At 54.8% G+C, this 19,456-nt stretch overlaps 1 protein-coding gene across 2 annotated transcripts in view; it reads right to left on the reverse strand.

Annotated features, from left to right (window-relative positions):
* The window catches only part of UXS1 (UDP-glucuronate decarboxylase 1), a 79,818-nt gene extending 61,319 nt beyond the window's left edge, over window positions 1-18,499 (reverse strand). Inside the window, exons 1-3 of one of the 2 annotated variants that reach the window (XM_068564570.1) lie at window positions 18,329-18,499; window positions 2,218-2,245; window positions 831-879 (exon numbers count right to left, since the gene is read on the reverse strand). In XM_068564570.1, coding sequence (XP_068420671.1) covers window positions 831-879; window positions 2,218-2,245; window positions 18,329-18,422 — 171 coding nt within the window. In that variant the 5' untranslated portion in view covers window positions 18,423-18,499. Of the gene's footprint in view, window positions 1-830; window positions 895-2,217; window positions 2,246-18,328 lie in introns of both variants that reach the window. The other variant, XM_068564569.1, reaches the window with a different exon arrangement.
* Between the last annotated feature and the right edge of the window lie 957 nt (window positions 18,500-19,456).

Genomic DNA, 19,456 nt, shown 5'->3' on the forward strand with positions numbered 1-19,456 from the left:
CTCAGGAAATTCACCTTTGTCCTTCCCGACCTCACGGGCAACGTCAAAGGTGGTTCAGGCTCGTGAAAACAGGCGATCACCACCCCCGCTTCTCTTCAGGTGAGAGAGAGGACCCCCGGGTGCTGCCTCTGCTGTGTCGCCTGCCATCAGCACCGCGCCTGCCTCGCAGGCCGTGTGTCCACCGCATTCGCGGGCCAGGGCCGGGGCTGCACAGGACGACCGGCACGTGCCTCCAAATCACAGTGAGCGGCCCCCAGCCCTCCCGCAGCCCATATTACAACAGTCTGTCTGCACCGACACTGGACTAAAACACGAGCAATTATTTTAACCAGAAGGTGTGAAGTGGGCTAGAGTTGCCGGCTTTCAGTGAGGCAGGCCACAGCCTCCCCTCCGCTCGTACGCCCGCCCTGCTCTGTGTGTCCCCGGGTCCTCGCAAACGAGTCGGGCCGTGCTTCCTGTTGGCACCTGCTCAGGTGAGTGGAGGCCGGCCCCTGCCCCCATCCCTGGGGAAGGTTCTCACTGCCGTTCCTCTAAGGAAGCCTGGAAAGGCTCCCCTGAAAAGTCACATAAGAGCGTAAATCCATCTTGCCTGTAGGGCAGAATTTAACACACTGCACCTTTACAAATGGACAAATGCTGACACAGAGGTGCGGCCACAGCCTAACAAACAGAAAGTCTCTTCTTCAATGAGGGAATGATTTCTTGAGAGATGGTTTCAGAATCAAAGGTCAACATCAAGCGGCCACAATAAAGATACCAGCGCAAGCAAAGGGACTGAAGTGGACAAATAAGCAGGAAAAGGAGGAGCAAACTTTGGAAAAGAGACTAACCTCTTCAATCTTGCTTTCAATCTTGAGTTCACCATTTTCCTGGATGGACCTGTTGAGTAGAAAACTACAAAACTGAGACCAATTGAAAGGCTTTGTGACTCCAAGGTGTATTTCTGACCAAATCACCGCAACACAAGCCGAAGGCTGCACGTCACCCCCCTCCTCCCCAAGAACCCATCCCGGGCACCCACCCCCCAGGATGGGAGACCGGGGACCAGACAGCCGGCGGGGGAGGAGGGGGCTGGGGGTAGCTCCTCAGCCCCGCACCCCAGGCTCACCACCTCCTTACGGGGTGTTTCTGTTAAACTACCCCGTACCCCAGGCTCACCACACCTTACGGGGCATTTCTGTTAAACTAGGACCATCTCACTTTCACATTCCACCCAACACGGGATTTTAATTTAGAGGCAGAAAGTGTGTCTATAGGGAGTACAAGTTTCTCTGCTGGGCTTTCCTGGGATTTAATGCAAAATGGAGTTTTTCCAAGTGCAAAGACAGAGCTCCTTTAATGGGACCTGAGCAGCCCTCCAGCCACACACAGGGGCCTCTGTCAGGACACACACACCAGCCCCGGTGGGAGGAACTGGGTCAACAGGGCCCCAGCCGCCCTGCAAGCCCCGCTGGACGTGAAGAGCCCAGGGGGGGCAGAGCTACCCTCCCCGGCTGCCCGCAGCTGCGCTGACTTCCCAAACCTGCTGTCACCACAATGCCACTGCTGCTCTGACTGTCACACCAAGAAATACAAAGTGGAGGGGATTTTTCTTTAAATGTAAAACTGTACTCACGGCACCAAATTTGTTTTTACAGTGAATGCTTATTACTTTCGCTGATTTTTTTTTTTTTTTTTAAGAACACTGACACAAGGATTGGACTTTTACAAGTGTCCCTCATGCTCTGTTGAGCAGCACAAATAATGCTCACTCAGGCCAGAAGGTCCTCGGGCCCTCCCTCCCCGGGACGGACAGTGGTCTCAAGCATCCACTGGTCTGCTCCTGGGGGTGAGGGCAGCCTTGGTTTCCCTAAGAGGCTTTGGAAAGGTGCCCCTGAGTGCTCTGCTCATGCCGCCCAGGAATGCCATTTACATTTCAGGAGCCTGAAAGCTCAGGTCCACCCTCTTCTGTCTACAAGGCCGGAAAGGCCTGCGGCGGGCACCACCAAGGAGCCGCCACGGCTGCCGCGAGATCCACCGTCACGTCTGAGCTGGACTTGGGTCAGCGTGATAACCAGAGCGTCCTCCAGAGCACCCCAGGAGAGAAGACGAGCTGGACGTGTGAACAGCAAGAAGCTCAGGTCCACTTTGACATCGTCCTCAATCATGGTGTATATATAACAATGACGTGTGTCCTTTCAACCCAAACATAACAGCCGCGTTATTAAAAACAATTACCTCATGTTAACCAAGTTGCCCCAAATAGCTGTAAGAGAAAGAAAAAGGAAAAGTCAATATTTAAGTTCTCCAACTAATACAATATTAATTTTTAACCAATATCTTAAAGTTGCCTATGAAAACTATAGCTCACGAAGACAATAAAATGCACACTTTCAAAATAATAAGTCCTGGGACTTCCCTGGCGGTCCAGCGGTTAGGACTCCGTGCTTCCACTGCAGGGGGTGCAGGTTCGATCCCTGGTCGGGGCACTAAGACCCTGCATGCTGCACGGTGCAGCCAAGAATACATACATACATACATACCTACATAAATAAAATAATAAGTGCGACTAAACATAAGCGAAAAGATGACCCTATATACCCCTAACTCTGGCATAACCTTTTGGAGCCTGGAGTGCCATGGTGCACGTGCTTTGATACGCAGTACGTCCCCAACCTTTGAGGAAGAGCCAGTCACGGGAATCAAAGAACTGCAAGAATAAAAGAGACCCCAGGGCTCAGTCCAACCTCTCCCCCTCAAATGGCGATGAGACCGAGACCCAGAGAAGCTACAGGATGGCCTTACCCTGTGGCCGTCCTCTCTCTCAGCCCTCACCCAGCTCCCCTATATCACAGCCTCGTCTGCTGGGCCACCTCCTTGACGGCAGACACCTGAGTAACCGCGTCTCAACCAGTCCGGCTGCCGCAGTGGATTTTACCAGGGGTGACTTTACAGACACACTAGACCACAACACGCACTTGAAGTTACTGACCAGAGGGTACCTCACAGAGAGACGCCCACAGAGAACGGTGTCGCTAAAGCTCTGTCCGCATGCCGACACGGCCCCCACGTGACCACTCCCCCAGTGATGCACAGCTCCTGAGGCCAGGCGTGCTCAGGTGCCGCCAGATGCTGGGGAAAGCAGGGAGCAAACACACACACACCCTGGAGTCCGGGGCTGGCAATTCTGTGAGCTTGGGAAGGCCCTGAGGTGAGGGGCGACCCTAGGCATGTTCTCACTGCATCTGCCGATACCCAGCGGGGGGCTAATAAACGTTTACTGCAGAGTTCTCAGTGTCCAAAACCATGCTCCTTGCAAGAGATCCCCATTGTGAACAAGGGGAATGATGAAACCATAAAAGCACAGCCCTCTTCAAATACAAGAAGAAACTATGATCAAAAAGATAAGCAATAAATAAGTAGAAAGTGTCAAGTAAGCGAGAAATGGGAGAAATTAAAATGAAGCTGTACTGTATTCATTACTCATTAGAAAACAAAGAATGTTTATGCCTTTGGACCATGTGATCTTACTTTTGAGGATTATCCTCAGGAAATAAGTATACACACAAGAAAGCTGCCTTCACAAGTCACGGCCTTATTTATAATTAAAAAAAAAAAAGAATAAACCAAAATACATTACAATTGGGGAACTATTATATAAATTATAATATAGCCATTCACGTGATGAAATCATAAAGTCATTAAATATGACTGTAACAATTATCAAAAAAGATAAGCGATAACAGATGTTGGTGAGGGTGTGGAGAAAAGGGAACCCTGGTTCACTCACTGTTGGTGGGAATGTAAACTGGTGCAGCCGCTACGGAAAACGGTACGGAGGTTCCTCAAAAAATTAAAAACAGAACTACCACACGATCCAGCAATTCCACTCCGGGGTATTTATCCAAAGGCAATGAGAACACTAATTCCAAAGGATACATGTACCTCTATGTTAATTGCAGCACTATTCACAATAGCCAGGATACAGAAGCAAGCTGAGTGTCCACTGACGGATGAATGGGTAAAGAAGATGTGGTGTATATACGCAATGGAATATGATTCAGCCATAAAAAGATGGAAATCCTGCCATCTGCGGCAACACTGCTGGATCCTCAAGGCATTACACCAAGTGAAATAAGTCAGAGAAAGACAAATACCGTAGGATCTCACTTACATGTAGAATCTAAAAACAAACAACAAAAACCCAAGTTCACAGGTACAGAGAACAGATCAAAGGCTGCCAGACGTGGGAGGTGGGAGGTGAGGGATGGGTGGTGTGAAATGCGCATAAGTCCTGGGGATGTCGTGTACAGCACGTGACTGTAGTTAACAACACAGTCCTGAGTATTTGAAGGAAGCTGCTAAAACGGTGAGTCTTCAAAGATCTCATCACACACGCACACAAATCTGTAACTGTGTGGTGACGGATGTTAAGTAAACTTATGGTGATCATTTCCCAATACACACGCACACTGAATCATCACATGTACACCTGAAACTAATAAAACGTTATATGTCAATTACATCTCAATAAAAATACGGCAACGAAACCATGCTGCAACGTGATAATGCAGGTGTGACAGCCCCAGACAAGAAAATATATCTGCTACTAAAAATTGCACAGAAAAAAAAAGACCGTCTGAAGACACCAAAATACTGAGTTCAAGTGCTGACGTTGACTATTTTTTCCTTGTATCTATGTGCCTACCTTGCTTTGTAAAAAGGAGGGAAAAGATTCTTGAGCCCCTGCCAAGCTGCATGCCCCCTGTCCCCGGTCTCTATCTGGGTCACTGCTCACCTGGGATGCCAGGTGCCCGTGAACCAGGAGGTGCAGACCCTGGGACACTTGTCTTCACTGGGGACCTGAAATGAGTACCTTGTCTCATTCTGGCTTTAGGATTAGCTCCTCATCAAAACAGCCCAGAAGCGACCCCCTCTTTCTGTGCCAGGGAACTAACTGCACGCGAGAATGACCCGCGCCCTAAGTTGCCTTCCGAGTGGTGACAGCCTTTTGACCATCTTCTCAAATCATCCCACGGTTATTAGTTCATTCCATTTTCTCCTTCTTAACCTCTTCTTGAATCTGTTTACAATGTCTATTTTGGAGACATTTCTCGGTCCTCCTGTGGTCACTTAGACCACTTGAGAGCAGGTAAGGCTGCCATCCCTCCCGGGAAGTAGACACACGGCCTCCCGAGTCATCCCCCCCTGCCCCACCAGGGCTCTGCTTCATCGTCTCTCCCTTGGGAAGCGCGGGTGGCCCTGGGATCTGCTGGGGAAGACGCCCACCGCAGGAGCTTCCCCGCCCTTTACAAACGGAAAATAAGGACCGTGGGCGGGTAATGCCCCTCCGCGGGCACCTGGACACGCACCCTCCTCCCCAGCTGCTCCTCCCCGCCCAGCCCAGGGCTTCGTGACCCCCTCCCCTCTCCTCACCAGCGGACCTCCTTGCAGCCCCTGCTCCCACGGGACTCGGCACCTCCTCACCACTTCAGCTCCATTTACAGGGGTCTCTGGGCACCTCGCCTGGGCACTCCATTTTCGGGACAGCCCCTCCCCCCCTCCCTGCCGCAGGGGATGCTGTGGCCCCCTGTGCTGCCATGGTGACCACGGCACCCCTCTTTTTCACTGGCGGCTTACGGTGGGTCTCCCTGCAAGGGCAGGAGTTTCCTTATTCACACTCAAAGCACCAAGCACGGGCAGGCCAGGCACCAAAACCAGCCAGACGGAGGTCAGGGAATGTTCTTCCTTTCTTACAAACATCACTTGCTTAGTCCTTTTTATCTTCAGAAGCAGAGCCACCTTCTGGGCTCAGAAGGAGATGGATGCCCTGGGAGGAGAGGGCAGCAGAGGTCCCTGGGGAGGGAAGATGAGGCTGCAGGTCAGGGTGGGCCTCAGGGGCTGTGTTCCCGACAAGCTCCCCCGAGGATTCTGCCCATGAACTGAATGCAGGCACCACTGCTTCCCCTTTGGTAGCTGGCCCGTGGTTAGCAGGTGACCAGCATCACTCAGTGTGGTGAAGGCAGCAGGGTTTCAGCACCAGAGGAAGCAGGGTGTGAGGGGCAGACGGGCAGGGGAGAAGTGAGCTGAAAGCAGAGGACGGGGCGTCAGGATGGGCCGGGAGGTCAGGGTGGGTGGGACATGGGTGTTGTCACAGGGTAAGAGCTGGGGGGCGGCTGGGGGAGGGATAACGGCTGGGCCAAGCGCGCTCTCGGCTCCCCCTCCATCCCACGGTGACGGGGAGAGGTGTCTAACGGGGGGGGGGCAGGAACGGAGGTCTGGAGCAGGAGGCCGGCAGCCCCAGCCTGGGTCTCGGGACAAGGCCGAGGTGGCGCAGGGACTCGGTGGCGCTGGAATCACCCCAGGGGCCTTCCGGGCTCACTGTTTCCAAGCCCGAGGTCACGCTGTCACTCCCACGTCACAGCTGAAGACCAGAGACAAGAGGAGCACCTGTGACCTGTCAGGTCACCCCACAGCCGTGTGACCGGGCCATGCGGGGGCCTCGTTCCCAGGCCTGCGTGGCCCGTCTAGGGCCCGGGCTCATCCCCACTCCCACGAGACAGGCGCCTTGTTGTCCCCAAACCGGCTGCTAAGCTCATTCCCCCCAGACGCCCGTGGGGCACGTGATCAAACCCAAACTGAGCATCGAGGCCTCGTGAAATCCTCAGGGCCACGCAGCCCACTGACCGAGGAAGATGCGCCACCTGCGCAGGTAAGAAACGCTTCATCCAGAGGCGGATCCACAATGGAAACCCGTACCGCCCAGGCTCCTGGGCTCATCCCAACCACGCACCGTCTGCAGAGCAAGTTCTAGGACGCCGCAGGGCGGGTGCCTTCCCCCGGCCACCCGTGCTCCTCTCGGGTCCCGAGACGGGGCTCAGCAGAGGCCAGGCCCAGCCCGTCCGCCGCACTCTGCAGCGTCAGCGTGACGTTCAGAGAGCGAGACCCTCCCTGGTGCCACAGCTGACACATCCCATCAGAGGAGGGGTCCTGGCCCTCCCCGCAGTCTGGGCAGCCGGTCAGAACCAGCGTGCACGTGGGCCTCGGTTGCTGAAACACCGGATCCTGCAGCCCAGGGCCACCCGGCAGGACCACGACCACCCGAGGGCAGACAGGTCAACCACGCCGGCCGAGCTGTCCTCAGGGGCAGACTTGCCAGCCGAGTCTCCGGGAAGGGGACCCTCCAGCCCCGCTGTGTGAGTCCCGACCGTCAGGCTAGACGTCACCAGAGAACAGACTCTGCTTTTCGAATTCCCACCCCACAGACCCATGAGCGTGGTGAAACAGCCGCTGCTCTGTGCCAGCAAGTCCTGAAGTGGTCGGTCACGCAGCGAAACAACCAGAACCAGAGCAGAGACAGGTGCTTTAATCTCCCATCGACCCAGGATCCGGGCAAAGTTCCTCCCGCCTGGGCAGAAAGGGTGGCTGAGGTCCCAGGGGCCCCCATCCCTACCACGCAGGCTGCCTGCCTTGTGTGATCACAGCATCAAACGCGCCCAGGAAAGAGGAGCCCTGCTCACCTCCCACGAACCCTGACAACTCCGGCCCCCGAGGAACAGATATAGACCCCGCGGTGGCTCAACTGAAGGCCTTCAAAGCAGACAAGGAAACGCATCCTAAACCGATCAGAGGGTTCACATCAGAAGATACTATTCTGTTTAAAATTCTCCAGATAAGGCAGGGGGCTGTCAGAGGAGGGCTTCCCCGCCTCCAGGTCTCCCTAAAACTATCAGGTGCTGAGGGTCAGGCAGCATCACACACGAAGGGCAGCAGCCACGGAACGGGGAGCCCTCCTGTCCCCCGACCTGAGGAGAGCTGGCCCGGAACCCTGCCCAGCCGGCCGGGCCTGCGTTCGTGCCAGCCATTACACAGAATGGAAGCTGCCCAGATGAGGCGGTCTGGGGACCCCCAGCAGGCTTGCGGCTGGCGTCCTTCCCAGGCCATGCGCGGAGGCCCTGCACCAGCCCTGCATCCCTCCCAAGACGCCTCCTCCAGGACGGCCTCCGGGACGAGCCCCAGCACAAGCCCTCCAGCTCCCCACCCTGCAGCCTCCAGAGTCCCAGCTGGCGGGTCCCAAAATTCGGCAAAGAACACCTTTAAGTGACTCACTCCTTCCCAGAGACTTTCCTAAGAAAGCTGCCCCAACATTTCCATGGGAAAAATTTTTGCCCCGAAGTGGTTAAAAACGCAAGAAACCGTGGGCGTTGTAGATAACATCGGTCCCTTTAGAAAGTCTTTACATGTAAAAATGTCAATTAACTGAGATGAGAAACTTAGTAGAATCCATTTCTGTTTGTTCACACTAGACACACGTTTAAAACTTCATGCAGGTGTATTTATGCAGAAGACAACCTGAGAAACATGAGAAAGGCCTTTCTAGGCTCTGGTATTACTGCAATTTCCACAGCCGGCAGGGAGAAAGTCTGAAATAAGTTCCCTCAGGTCTGCAAGGGAGCCAAAGTGTTACCTCCATCCAGGTAGGGCAGCACCACGCTTGCAAAGTGCAGGGTGACCAATGAGATCCCCGAGCCGGTCAGTCAGTAGAGACCCCAAACCCAACTGTCATCTCGAGGACTCCCGCTGTTTGAGCAGCCTGGAGAGGGGACAGCCCCCAGCCCCCGGGACCCTCGAGGTAGACAGGGCAGAAGCTCATTCGGACCAGAGCTACACAGCGTTTCCCCAGGAGCCCGTTGGAAATGCAGATTCTCAGGCCCCAACAGGGCTCCCCAATCAGAAACTCAGGGGGTGGGGAGCCATCGGGGTTTAACAAGTGCTCCGGCCAATCTCCCCGCAAGCTGAGAGCCCACCTCTGTTCCCCTCCCTGCTCAAGGCCTCCGAAGGCTCCGTGTGACAACCGTTAAACAACTTCTTCACAAAACAGAAACAGACTCTCAGACATACAAAATAAACTTAGTTACCAAAGGGGGAAGGGAGGGAGGGATAAATTAGGAGTTTGGGATGAACATATACACACTACTGTATGCAAAATAGGTAACCAACAAGGACCTACTGTATGGCACAGGGGACTATATTCGATACCTTGTAATAACCTACAATGGAAAAGAATCTGAAAAGGATATATGTATAACTGAATCACTTGGTTGTACACCTGAAACTAACACAGTATTGTAAATCAACTGTACTCCGATATAAAATAAAAATTAAACTAAAATAAAAACCAAACTGATGTCAAGAGCCCTCCCGCCTCTCCCTCTGTGACGGGCACAGCTCTGGATGCCCCCCTCGCCCCAGGTGGCCGGCAGACCCTCGCGGCTCCTCCCCCAGCGAGTCCCTCTAGCCCACGTCCCCGGTCCCGTGCCGGCCCCCCTCGTCAGGCTCTGGCCACCGCAGGACGCGCGTGGCTGTGCTTCCATGTCCGCCCTCCCACGAGGCACTCCTGCCTTCTCTCCAGGTGACTCGTCCTCGTCCCGCTCCTGCTCCGGATTCCAAGTCTCCAAACCACTCCCATCGCCCACTCCAGTGATCAAGAACTCTGGAGTGCGTGCCCCACGTGTACTACACGTATCGTATTATGTTCATCACAACACGGACAAAGGCAGAAAACGGAAGAGGATGAAGGGAGACGTGTACGCACACACGGAAGTTCCAGCGTGCGGGGTTCCGTGGGGCGCACCCCCGAAGCCAGCCCCACGGGACACCCCGCCCGTGCCCCCCAGGGCTCCCCCCCCATCCCACCAGGCTCACACCTGCCAGCCCACTCCCGGCAGGCAGGAGCCCAGGAGGGTGCACAGCTGCCGGCGACACTCAGCCACAGGCCCGGGGGCAACGCAGGCGGCGTTTGGCCCCGAGTCTGAACATCTGGAGCAGGTGGATCACATCCTGGCTCCTCAGCTGCACGGCTCTCCTCCGACGGCAGCTCCTCTCGCTGAAGGGTTCCCACCGGGTCAGACCTCCAGCCCTGCCTCCTGGCCCCGAGGGCCCCCAGTCCCTGCGCCTGTCACCTCCGCCCTGGGCTCCAGGGTCCAACCCCGTGCACCTCCCAACCCGCTGACCCCCAGGCCTCCAGGGCACCGCACCCCTCACAGCCCAGGCCTCTCACCTCCCTCCAAACACCTGGACCACGTTCTTAAGAACCACGTGGGGAAACGGAAAAATCATCCTAAGATCTGTTTCCACCCCCAGAACACCGCTGACCCCAGCGTGCGGGGTTTCCACACCACCAACCAGCTCTCCGGCCCCCTGGACGCTAACGACCTGCCCCAAGCGCTGACCCCGCAGGTGAGGGGCTCAGGCCCACAGGACAGCGCACTTCACCCCACCAGGCCCGGGGCCTCCTGTGCTTCCGACCAACCAACTGGCTGCAAGTCAGGGCTCCACGACCCCCTCCCTGGGTTTGATAATTTGCTAGAAAGGCTCACAGGACTCAGAGGGACAGTCTCCTTATGACGACCGGCTTATCAGGAAGGACGCAGCTCAGGAACAGACGAATGGATAGTCTCGGAGGGACCAGAGCCTCCACGGCCTCTCCGGGCACCACCCACCCAGCTCCTCACCCACCGAGGGGCGCGTCAGACCTCACTGTTGAGGACTTTTTACAAAGCTCCATCTCCAGCCCCCAACCCCCTTCCCGGAGGTGGTGGGGGGTTGAGGCTGACAGTGACCTGCCCCATCCCAGGCCAAACTAGGGCCCACCCTGAGTCACCCCCAGGCAAAAACTCGGGGTGATCAAAAGGGGCATCTTAGGAACAACAGAAGACACCCCTATGGCTCAGGAAACCCCAAGGGTTTTAGGAGCTCTGTGCCAGGAACGGGGACCAAGACCACAGATATCTTCCTCGGAACCACTTGAGGCGTGAGAAAACGGCTGCAGCCTACCTCACAAAGGACAGTTAACACCGCCGATGTGTTAAGAGCTCTTAAAAATGAGGGGAAAGACGACCAAAAACTCAACAGAAAAATGGGCAAAAGCTGAACAGTTCTCGGAAAAAGATACATTAGCATCCTTCAACACTTGAAAAGATGCTTAACGTCACTCCTATGTAGAGGACGCACACCGAAGCAGGAGAGACCACTTCTGCCTGGTGAGTTGTCCACAAGCTCTGATGGGGGTGTGGGGAAGACAGCTGTTCTGGGGCATGGCTCGGGGGACCACACGCACAAGCTTACTCACTGCAGCAGTACTTGCAAGAGCAGAGTATCTGAGACAAGGAAAATGCTTTGCTCAGGAGCCTGGTCACGGAGAACGCAGGGCACACACACAGGAGAGACACACAGAGCAAAGGTGAGCTCCATACGCTGATACCAGAGCCTTCCGGGAAATACTGTGCAGGAAAGGAAAAGAGGGCAAGATAGTCTACGTGATTCACTACCTTCTGGTAACAATGAGTAGCAGGTGTGTGTATACACACAGCCTAATGCCTGGATTTGCAAAAAGAAACCAAAGATGCATAAAATGGACTAATGACAGTGGGAAGAGGGCGGAGGCCAGGGATTGCAGCAAGACACGTCTGCACATAGCTTTTTATTCAGTATGACTTCTGAACCATGGAAATGGCTTACACACTTTAACAATCAGAAAGAAAAAATAAATCCTAAAATAAACGGAACACAAACAGAAAAAAAAATAAACCTGACTTGTATCAGGCACAGAAAAACATGTTTCACGGAGCTTTTGAACACAATAACTGTACCCCCTGAGCGAGAGAGATTCTAAGGACAAAAAGAACTACAGAGAAATTCTGAATTTTCTTAAGCTTGTCCTTGGTACTGGTAATGAGGCAATGATTCTGAAACTGGTATGGCTGGTAGTACAGAGCAAATGAGTTTTTCCTGATGTCAGAAACAAGATTTTCATAGTGGGAGGGAGGAAATAGCAATATGGGAAGTGGGCAGGGGAGGAAGAACCCCATTATGATTTAAACTGGGGGCATCGGCATAAACTCACAACTGGAAAAAATTCGTACCTGTCCTGGCTCTGTCCACTGCAAGAGCTGGAAGCAAGGACACCTCAGTGAGTGCTCAGACCCCGAGTTCTAATGCACGCTCTCCACTGAAAGGAAGCAGGGCTCCTTGGAGAAATGGCTGATTCCAGGTTTGGGGCACAGAAAACACAAGATGAGCCTGGAGCATCTGGAGATCAAGGAAGTGCTCAAAGATAGAGAGAACCTCTAGTCCTTAGTGACTTAAAAAAAAAAAAAAAGAGGGGTAAATATTGATGGTGGTCCTCAAAATATGTTCACATCCTAATTCCGAGAACCTGGGAATCTGACCTTACTTGGAAAAAGGGTCTTAGCAGGTGTAATTAAGGATCTTGAGACCAGAAGACCACCTCAGATTATCCAGCTGAGCCCTCGATCCCGTGACCAGTGACCTTATAAGGGACAGAGGGACCTGACAGACAGCAGGGGAGGGGCCACGGGACCAGCACCGGGAATGAAGCACCCGCAGCCTGAAGTCGCCTTCAGGGGACCACGGCGGCCCTGCCGACACCTCGACTTCTGACTCCGGCCCCCAGAATCGTGGGAGAATCAATTTCCCTTGTTTTAAAGCCGCCTAGTTCCTAGCAATTTATTACAGCAGCCCCCAGAAAGCTAACAGAGAGAGAGAGAGGGAGGGAGAGAGGGAGGGAGAGAGAGAGAGAGAGAGGGAGGGAGGGAGAGAGAGAGAGAGGGAGGGAGGGAGGGAGGGAGAGAGGGAGGGAGGGAGAAAGAGAGAGAGAGAGGGAGAGAGAGGGGGAGAGAGAGAGGGAGAGAGAGGGGGAGAGAGAGAGAAAGAGAGGGAGGGAGAGGGAGAGGGGGAGGGGGAGGGAGAGGGGCAGGCCTCGGTCTCTGTGTCCAGAAGAACGCCAGTTAATAAACAGAGGAGGATTTACAGAATTCGAAAGTGTCGTTTTTGTGATCCCCAATATAAACCTGACCCAGGCGAGGACTGGCATGGATGCGGAGCGCACTGGCTTGTAAGTCTCCGGGAACCCCTGGCTGGGTCCTGGGAAAACGGATCCTGGAAATCAAGTGGCCGGCAGCCAGCCCCTCCCGGCATCAAACTCAGCACTGACAGTGGACAAGCCTGATGTAATGCAAATCGACCAGCGTTATCATAAAAATATTTACCTGAATTTAATCCTGAGGAAACAATCAGATAAGTCCAGAAGGCTGGACGTTTCTAAAGGACAAACAGCCTGTGCTTTTAAAAGGTAAATGTCATGAAAAAACAAGAGTTAGAGGCGTAACAGCGATGTGTAAACCCTGACGGGATCCTAGATTAAAAAAAAACAAAAAAACAAAAAAACAGAAAAGGCTGTAAGGACATTTATGGTACCACGGGGGCGGGCGGAGGGAATTCAAATATGGACTGCATATCAGATGATACTATTTATTGTTAATTTTTAGACTATGATAATGGTGCTCAGATTACATAGAAAATGCAGATCTTAGGAGACACATGTTGAAGTATTTAAACATGAAGTATTACTATGTCTACAACTTTCAAATATTTCAACAAAGAAGTATATGTAAAAATGAAAAGAATGAGCAAATGTGGGGAAAAAAAGAACTGGCATATGTAGGCCGAGGGTTATTTGGGTGCTTGCTGAATTATTTTTTCAATACAACAGAAATTAGGTGTGGAAACTCTTACAGTAGATGTCGAGGGTCAAAACAATTTCCAGGTTGCCCCTCCCGGCCACCAAGAAGGTGGGGGGAGATTCTAGGCTCCTATTCCTGGGTCTGGGGGGACCCTGGGAACCTGCAGTAACAAGCATAGTGACCGCTGGGCTCAGGGGAATCTGGAAGCACCACTTAAACAAGTTTGCCTGTTTTCCCCTTTTTTCCTCTCTTTTCCCCCAGGAGCCCACTGGCATCACCATCACCTGTCTGCTGAGCGACTTAACGATCGCCAATTATGGAGGGCTCATCAGACCAAGGGCAAAACTACTCTCACAAAAGTCCCAGCTCAGAGAAACTTGATGTCTGTTATCACACGTGCAGAGCTAACACATGTAAAACATGCTTGCACGTGGTTTTCAGGGGTGATTTAGCGTCTTTTTGGTGGAATAACAGGGACAGGAGAGGAAAGCACCACAAATACAGTGTCCTCCCAACAAAACCCAGGACACACCCAAAACTAAGTGAGCGCTGTTGCTGTCACAGCCCGGGATTTCAAGAGCTGAAGGAGTGCCTCTGAAACGTCAGCAAGCAAGCTTCGCCTTTGTTCTGTCGTTTCGGGTATAAACCAAGGTGCACAGAGGGATGGGGACAAGTGCTTCTGGGAGGTGGAGAAGAAGGAAGAGGGCAGAGGAACCAGGAGAACGGGGAGCCGGGGGCGGGTCGCGTGGAGGAGGCTGGAGAAGGGCCCTGCCCGCTGCACACAGACGTGGGGCACCCTGCCGGCTCCAGCCCCCCCACCACGGTCCCATCTCTGCAGAGGGGAGGGCAGAGGGTCTGCGGCACGGGGCCCCGTCAGCTGGGGGACGATCAGGGTACGGCTCAGCCCCGCAGCCCTGCCATGCCCGGGAGAGCCGGCACCGCCGCCCGGAGGATGCTGAGCGCTCCACCAACCAGTGAGGCAGCTGAGGGTCCATGGGGCAGCCGGGGCCCCCCACCCGCCCAGGACCGATCGTGCAAACAGAGCAGACGGCCCAGCGTCCCGGGAAAGCCTCCAAGGAGAAAGGAAGCCACCGGGGGAAGAGACTCTCCAGGGGAAGAAAAGTGAGCCAACGACCACCGTGCAGAGGAGACCCTGACACAAAGACCACGCTCTTTGGTTTTTTAAATTCAGGGAGAAAGAGAACACTCATAAACAAAACATGGTAGCAAACATAAATGTTCTCAATCACTAAAAGAGTTAGATGACAAAGTTTCCAAAAAGTAGGGAAAAGTCTAAAATGACAGAAGAGACGAAAGGAAGAGGACTAGACCAGGCCACCCCACACGGCGGGGTAACGCTCCAAAGGACAGTTCGGAAGGTTCCCAGAACCGCAGAGCGAGGCTCCTGGGCGGCCAGGCTTGGAAGCACCTGGCACGTGGGCACACGTCACCAGCCGGCGCGCACCCCTGGGCGGGTGGGTGGGCACGCAGGTGCCCCTGACCCCCTGCGGCACGGAGGCCTCACTCTGGGAGGGGGCTCAACATGCCGAGCACGGTGGTCCTGAAGGAGGCCAGGTATCAACCGCACGTCCACAAATGCACACTCGGGGCACACCCGAGTGCGGAGGGGCCGAGCCGAGGCGTGCCGTGGAGGATGGCGCCGGGGGCAGGAGAAGGGCAGGGCCTGGGATCTCCCGGAAAAACCAAGTCACAGAGAGACGGGAGCTGGCTCGAGCCTCGGCACCAGGACCCAGAAGGGATGGGGCCTCACCGCCCACCTGTCAAGTACATGTGAAGACAGAAAAGACACGGCCAACGCCTCCCAATGCTCCTCCCGTGAGCTCCAGCTGAAATGAGGCGGTGGCAGTCAGGGGACAGCATCTCCAGGCCAACGGGGCTGAGGGCAGGGCCACGAGGTCCGAAGGCCCCTCCTCAGGGAGCTCGGGAGGCTGCTCAGTGTCTTGGGGGAGAAAGACATGAGCGACAAAGCTTGCAGTCCAACAAGCATAGGGCCTGGAGAGCGGAGTCATTAGCTCCGGGAAAAAGAAAAGGTGCCGTTCACAGGGCTCAGGTGAACAACATTTAGTCGTGCGCATAAACACTAAGCGCTGAGCTCCTTAAAATCACACCGCATCTGCGTGGGTTGGTGGGGGGAAAGCGAGGAGAATAAACAATCGTCTTCTAAAGAAGAGAGCCACTAGGTAGTATCTAGAATTCTACGCAAGGACAAACACCAAAATCATCAGCTCAAAGAAATGAAGTGCTTGCCTCCGGGGAGAGGAAAACAGTGCCTGGGGACACCAACAAACCCGGCAAAGGCTATTTGACTTTAACTCTAGCCCTGTCAAAAACACTAAAAGTAATTCCAGCTGAGTCTCTGCCTAGGGATCTACCTAGCAGGTTGGCATGACTTTCAGACCTCTGAGCTCTTCCAAGGAGCTAACAGCACTGATCTAAGTGCTACAAGGGCTGAAATCCCCGTTACCGAGAAGAAAACACATGCATGGAGAAGAACCTCAGTGCAGTGCAAGCTGGCCCATGCTCAGCCCCTGGGCCTGGACCGAAGAATTATGTGCCAGCAAGGACGCTGGGCCCGCACGGGCACAAGAGCATTTCCAGGAGGGGCTGTGTGTCACCCGGGAGCAGGGGCGTTTTCTCAAACAAAAGGGAAAGATTATTAACAAGGAGAGCAGAGACTGGACGTCACAGGCATCGTGGCTCACGGACGCCTTCCATGTTCTCGGGTGCTCTCAGCCGGCAGCCACAATGTCATGCTTTCCCCTGCGAAGTGTCCGGGACTTACCATCCCTGCTTGTTACCAGCACTGCCTCCACCCTAGTCTAAAACCTCACAGCTAAACTCACCCACGTCGGGCACGAGGCCTCCGCCAGGCCTGCCTGCTCCAGCCCGCCTGCCAGGGCAGCCTCGTCGCCACTTCGTGTCCATACTCCAGCCACACCGCGGTTCTCCACATTCTGAGGACACGCCCTGCTCTCGGCCGCCACAGGACCTCTGCACATGCTGCTCCTTCGGAACCCACCCCTCCTCCGCCTGCCTAGTCACTCCTACACACACTTCACTTCCCAGCTCAAGCCCTCGTGCATTCCCGCCCTCCCTTCCTACCTGTTCGTAATTTAACCCTCATTTGGGCGAGCATCTAATTCGTGGCCAACTCAACTCACCTGCTTAGGCCACAGGTTCTAAAGTGGGGTCCCCAGACCACACCAACAGCATCTGAGGTGAAGCTATTAGAAACGCAAACGGCTGGGCCACACCCCAGACCTACTGAATCAGAAACTTGAGGGGAGAGGCGGCAACCTGGGTTCTGAAAACCCTCCAGATGACTCTGACACAGAGCAGTTTGAGAAACACTGCCCAGGTGTTTTGCACTCCTTGGGGTCCTCGGGGACTAAGCAGAGGGACACGCAGCAGAAAGGGCTGGACGGACAAAGGTTAGGGCTCAGTAGGATCTCCTGGTCTACAGAATGGTGAATGACATCCCACAACCCCCTAGCTTCAGAGGACCCAAAATCGACATGGAGCCTGCTGCAGACCTGGGTTCCAGCCCCAGCTCCCCGGCCTTGCCGGGCTCAGGTCTTGGTCTCCACAGCTTATCATCTGTGTGGTCATCAGTAAATTTGCCCGATTTTTCTTGGCCTTAACAGACTCACCTCTAGAATGGGAATAACGACAGTACCTATTTCCTAGGATTGCTGAGATAGTTACAGGAGACAATGAAACAGGCTCACGCACCGACGGGGAAGCTCGCAGCCAATTTAGATATGGTAATTATTGTCCTAACGACAGTTACACAACTTAAAGCGGTCTTTCCCCTGGGTTCTCGGCTGTCTCACTCAAGACTGGCACAGCTTCAGACTAGTTCTTCCTCCCTTGAAGACTACTCCCAACTAACTGCCCCCAGCTGGGCTGCAGCAGACAGGCTGGGTCTCAATCACCCGCATCTTCCTAGAGCTCAACTGAAATCACTTTGCCGCGCCCCCCTCACCTCGGGAGTCAGATCTTGGTAACTCAACCGGTGAGCAGGTGTTTCGTTTCAGCGTGTATCACCTCGTGGCTAGGATTCAAACGACCTCACTTGGTCCAATTCTGGTACTTGGGGAAGTATTAATAGCAATGAAAATACATTCCCATCGAATAAATTTTTTTTTTTAAAGGGACAGCTTCTGCCTCTAAGAAACCACAGGGTCTACCCTCTGCCTGCAAAGTGCCCCTCCTGCCCTAGGTCCGGCAGCCGTGGTGAGTGATGACGGGAGAACCACACAAACTGGAGCGGCGCCGGGATCCCCAGCGCTGCGCCTCCGTGCTGGGCCGACCGGCACCCGCACCCTCCGGTCCTGGGCGCAGAGACCCCTGGGCATCCGAACACCTAGGCGCCAGGACCCCGGGCGCGGACACCTGGGCGGGGGCACCCCCGGGCGTCCAGAAACCTGGGCGCCAAGACCCCGGGCGCGGGGACCCCCGGGCGTCGGACCCCTGGGCTCGGCCGCGGGCCGGCGGGGTCCGGCGACACTGGGCTGCCCGGCAGCCAAACGCGGAGTAATTTTCCTAAGAGCAGGCAGCCGGCGCGGGGGCTCTGCCAGGCGACAGCATTCGCACCCCCTAGTCCAGCCCGGCGACGCGGCACGCTCGGGAACCACTGCCCGCAGCCCCGCGTGCGGCGGGGCAGCCGGGCCGAGGGTCCGCGCCTCCTGTCCGGACGGCGGCCGCGCGCGCGGAGCGGGAGGGAGAGACGGAGGGAGGGAGAGAGTAGGCCGCGGGCGGGAAGGAATAGCCGGCGCACTCACAGGCCACGTAGGCGAGCAGCGCGATGCCCAGCAGCAGCTTCATCCTCCTGCGGCTGACGGCGGACGCGAGGCGCAGCAGCGCCTGGCTCAGCATCCCGGGCCGCGCGCTGCGGCCCCTGGGCTCCTTGAGCGGCTGAGGCGGGGGCGGCCCGAAGGCCCCGCCCCGCGCCCGCTTCCTGCCGGCGGGGCCCGCGCGCATGCGCCACGCCCGCCCCGCCCCGCCCCGCAGGCGCAGTGCGGCGGCCCCGGCGGGCGGCGCGTGCGCGTGCGCGGTTCCAAGCGCTAGTCGTGGGCCGCCGTGGGCGTTGTGCTTCCGAGCGCTCGGGGCGGACTCGGGGATGGGCAGGTGTTGGGAGTTCTTTACCGCCTCCCTCTGAAAGCCGACTGTTCTCTCGGCTTCTTTACCTAAACACCAATGAAGTCCAGACCCCGTGCCTTTTTCCTTCTGATCGGCTGGAACGTCTTTCTTTTAAAAATGAGGAGTTTACATGTAGCTCAATATCAAAACAACAACCCAATCCAAAAATGGGCAGAAGACCTAAACAGACATTTCTCCAAAGAAGACATACAGATTGCCAACAAACACATGAAAGGATGCTCAGCATCACTAATTAGAGAAATGCAAATCAAAGCTACAACGAGGTGTCACCTCACACCGGTCAGAATGGCCATCAACAAAAAATGTACAAACAGTAAATGCTGGAGAGGGTGTGGAGAAAAATGAACCCTCTTGCACTGTTGGTGGGAATGTAAATTGATACAGCCACTATGGAGAACAGTATGGAGGTTCCTTAAAGAACTAAAAATAGAGCCACCATACCACCCAGCAATCCCACTCCTGGGCATATACCCTGAGAAAACCATAATTCAAACAGAGTCATGTACCACGGTGTTCACTACAGCACTATTTACAATAGCCAGGACGTGGACGCAACCTAAGTGTCCATCGACAGATGAATGGATAAAGAAGATGTGGCACATATATACAGTGAAATATTACTCAGCCATAAAGAGAAACGGTGGGATAAGGAGGATGGGAGGGAGGGAGATGCAAGGGGGAAGAGATATGGGAACATATGTATATGTATAACTGATTCACTTTGTTATAAAGCAGAAACTAACACACCA

This window comes from Eschrichtius robustus, chromosome 15 (assembly GCF_028021215.1).
Source record: "Eschrichtius robustus isolate mEscRob2 chromosome 15, mEscRob2.pri, whole genome shotgun sequence".
Taxonomy (NCBI): Eukaryota; Metazoa; Chordata; class Mammalia; order Artiodactyla; family Eschrichtiidae; genus Eschrichtius; species Eschrichtius robustus.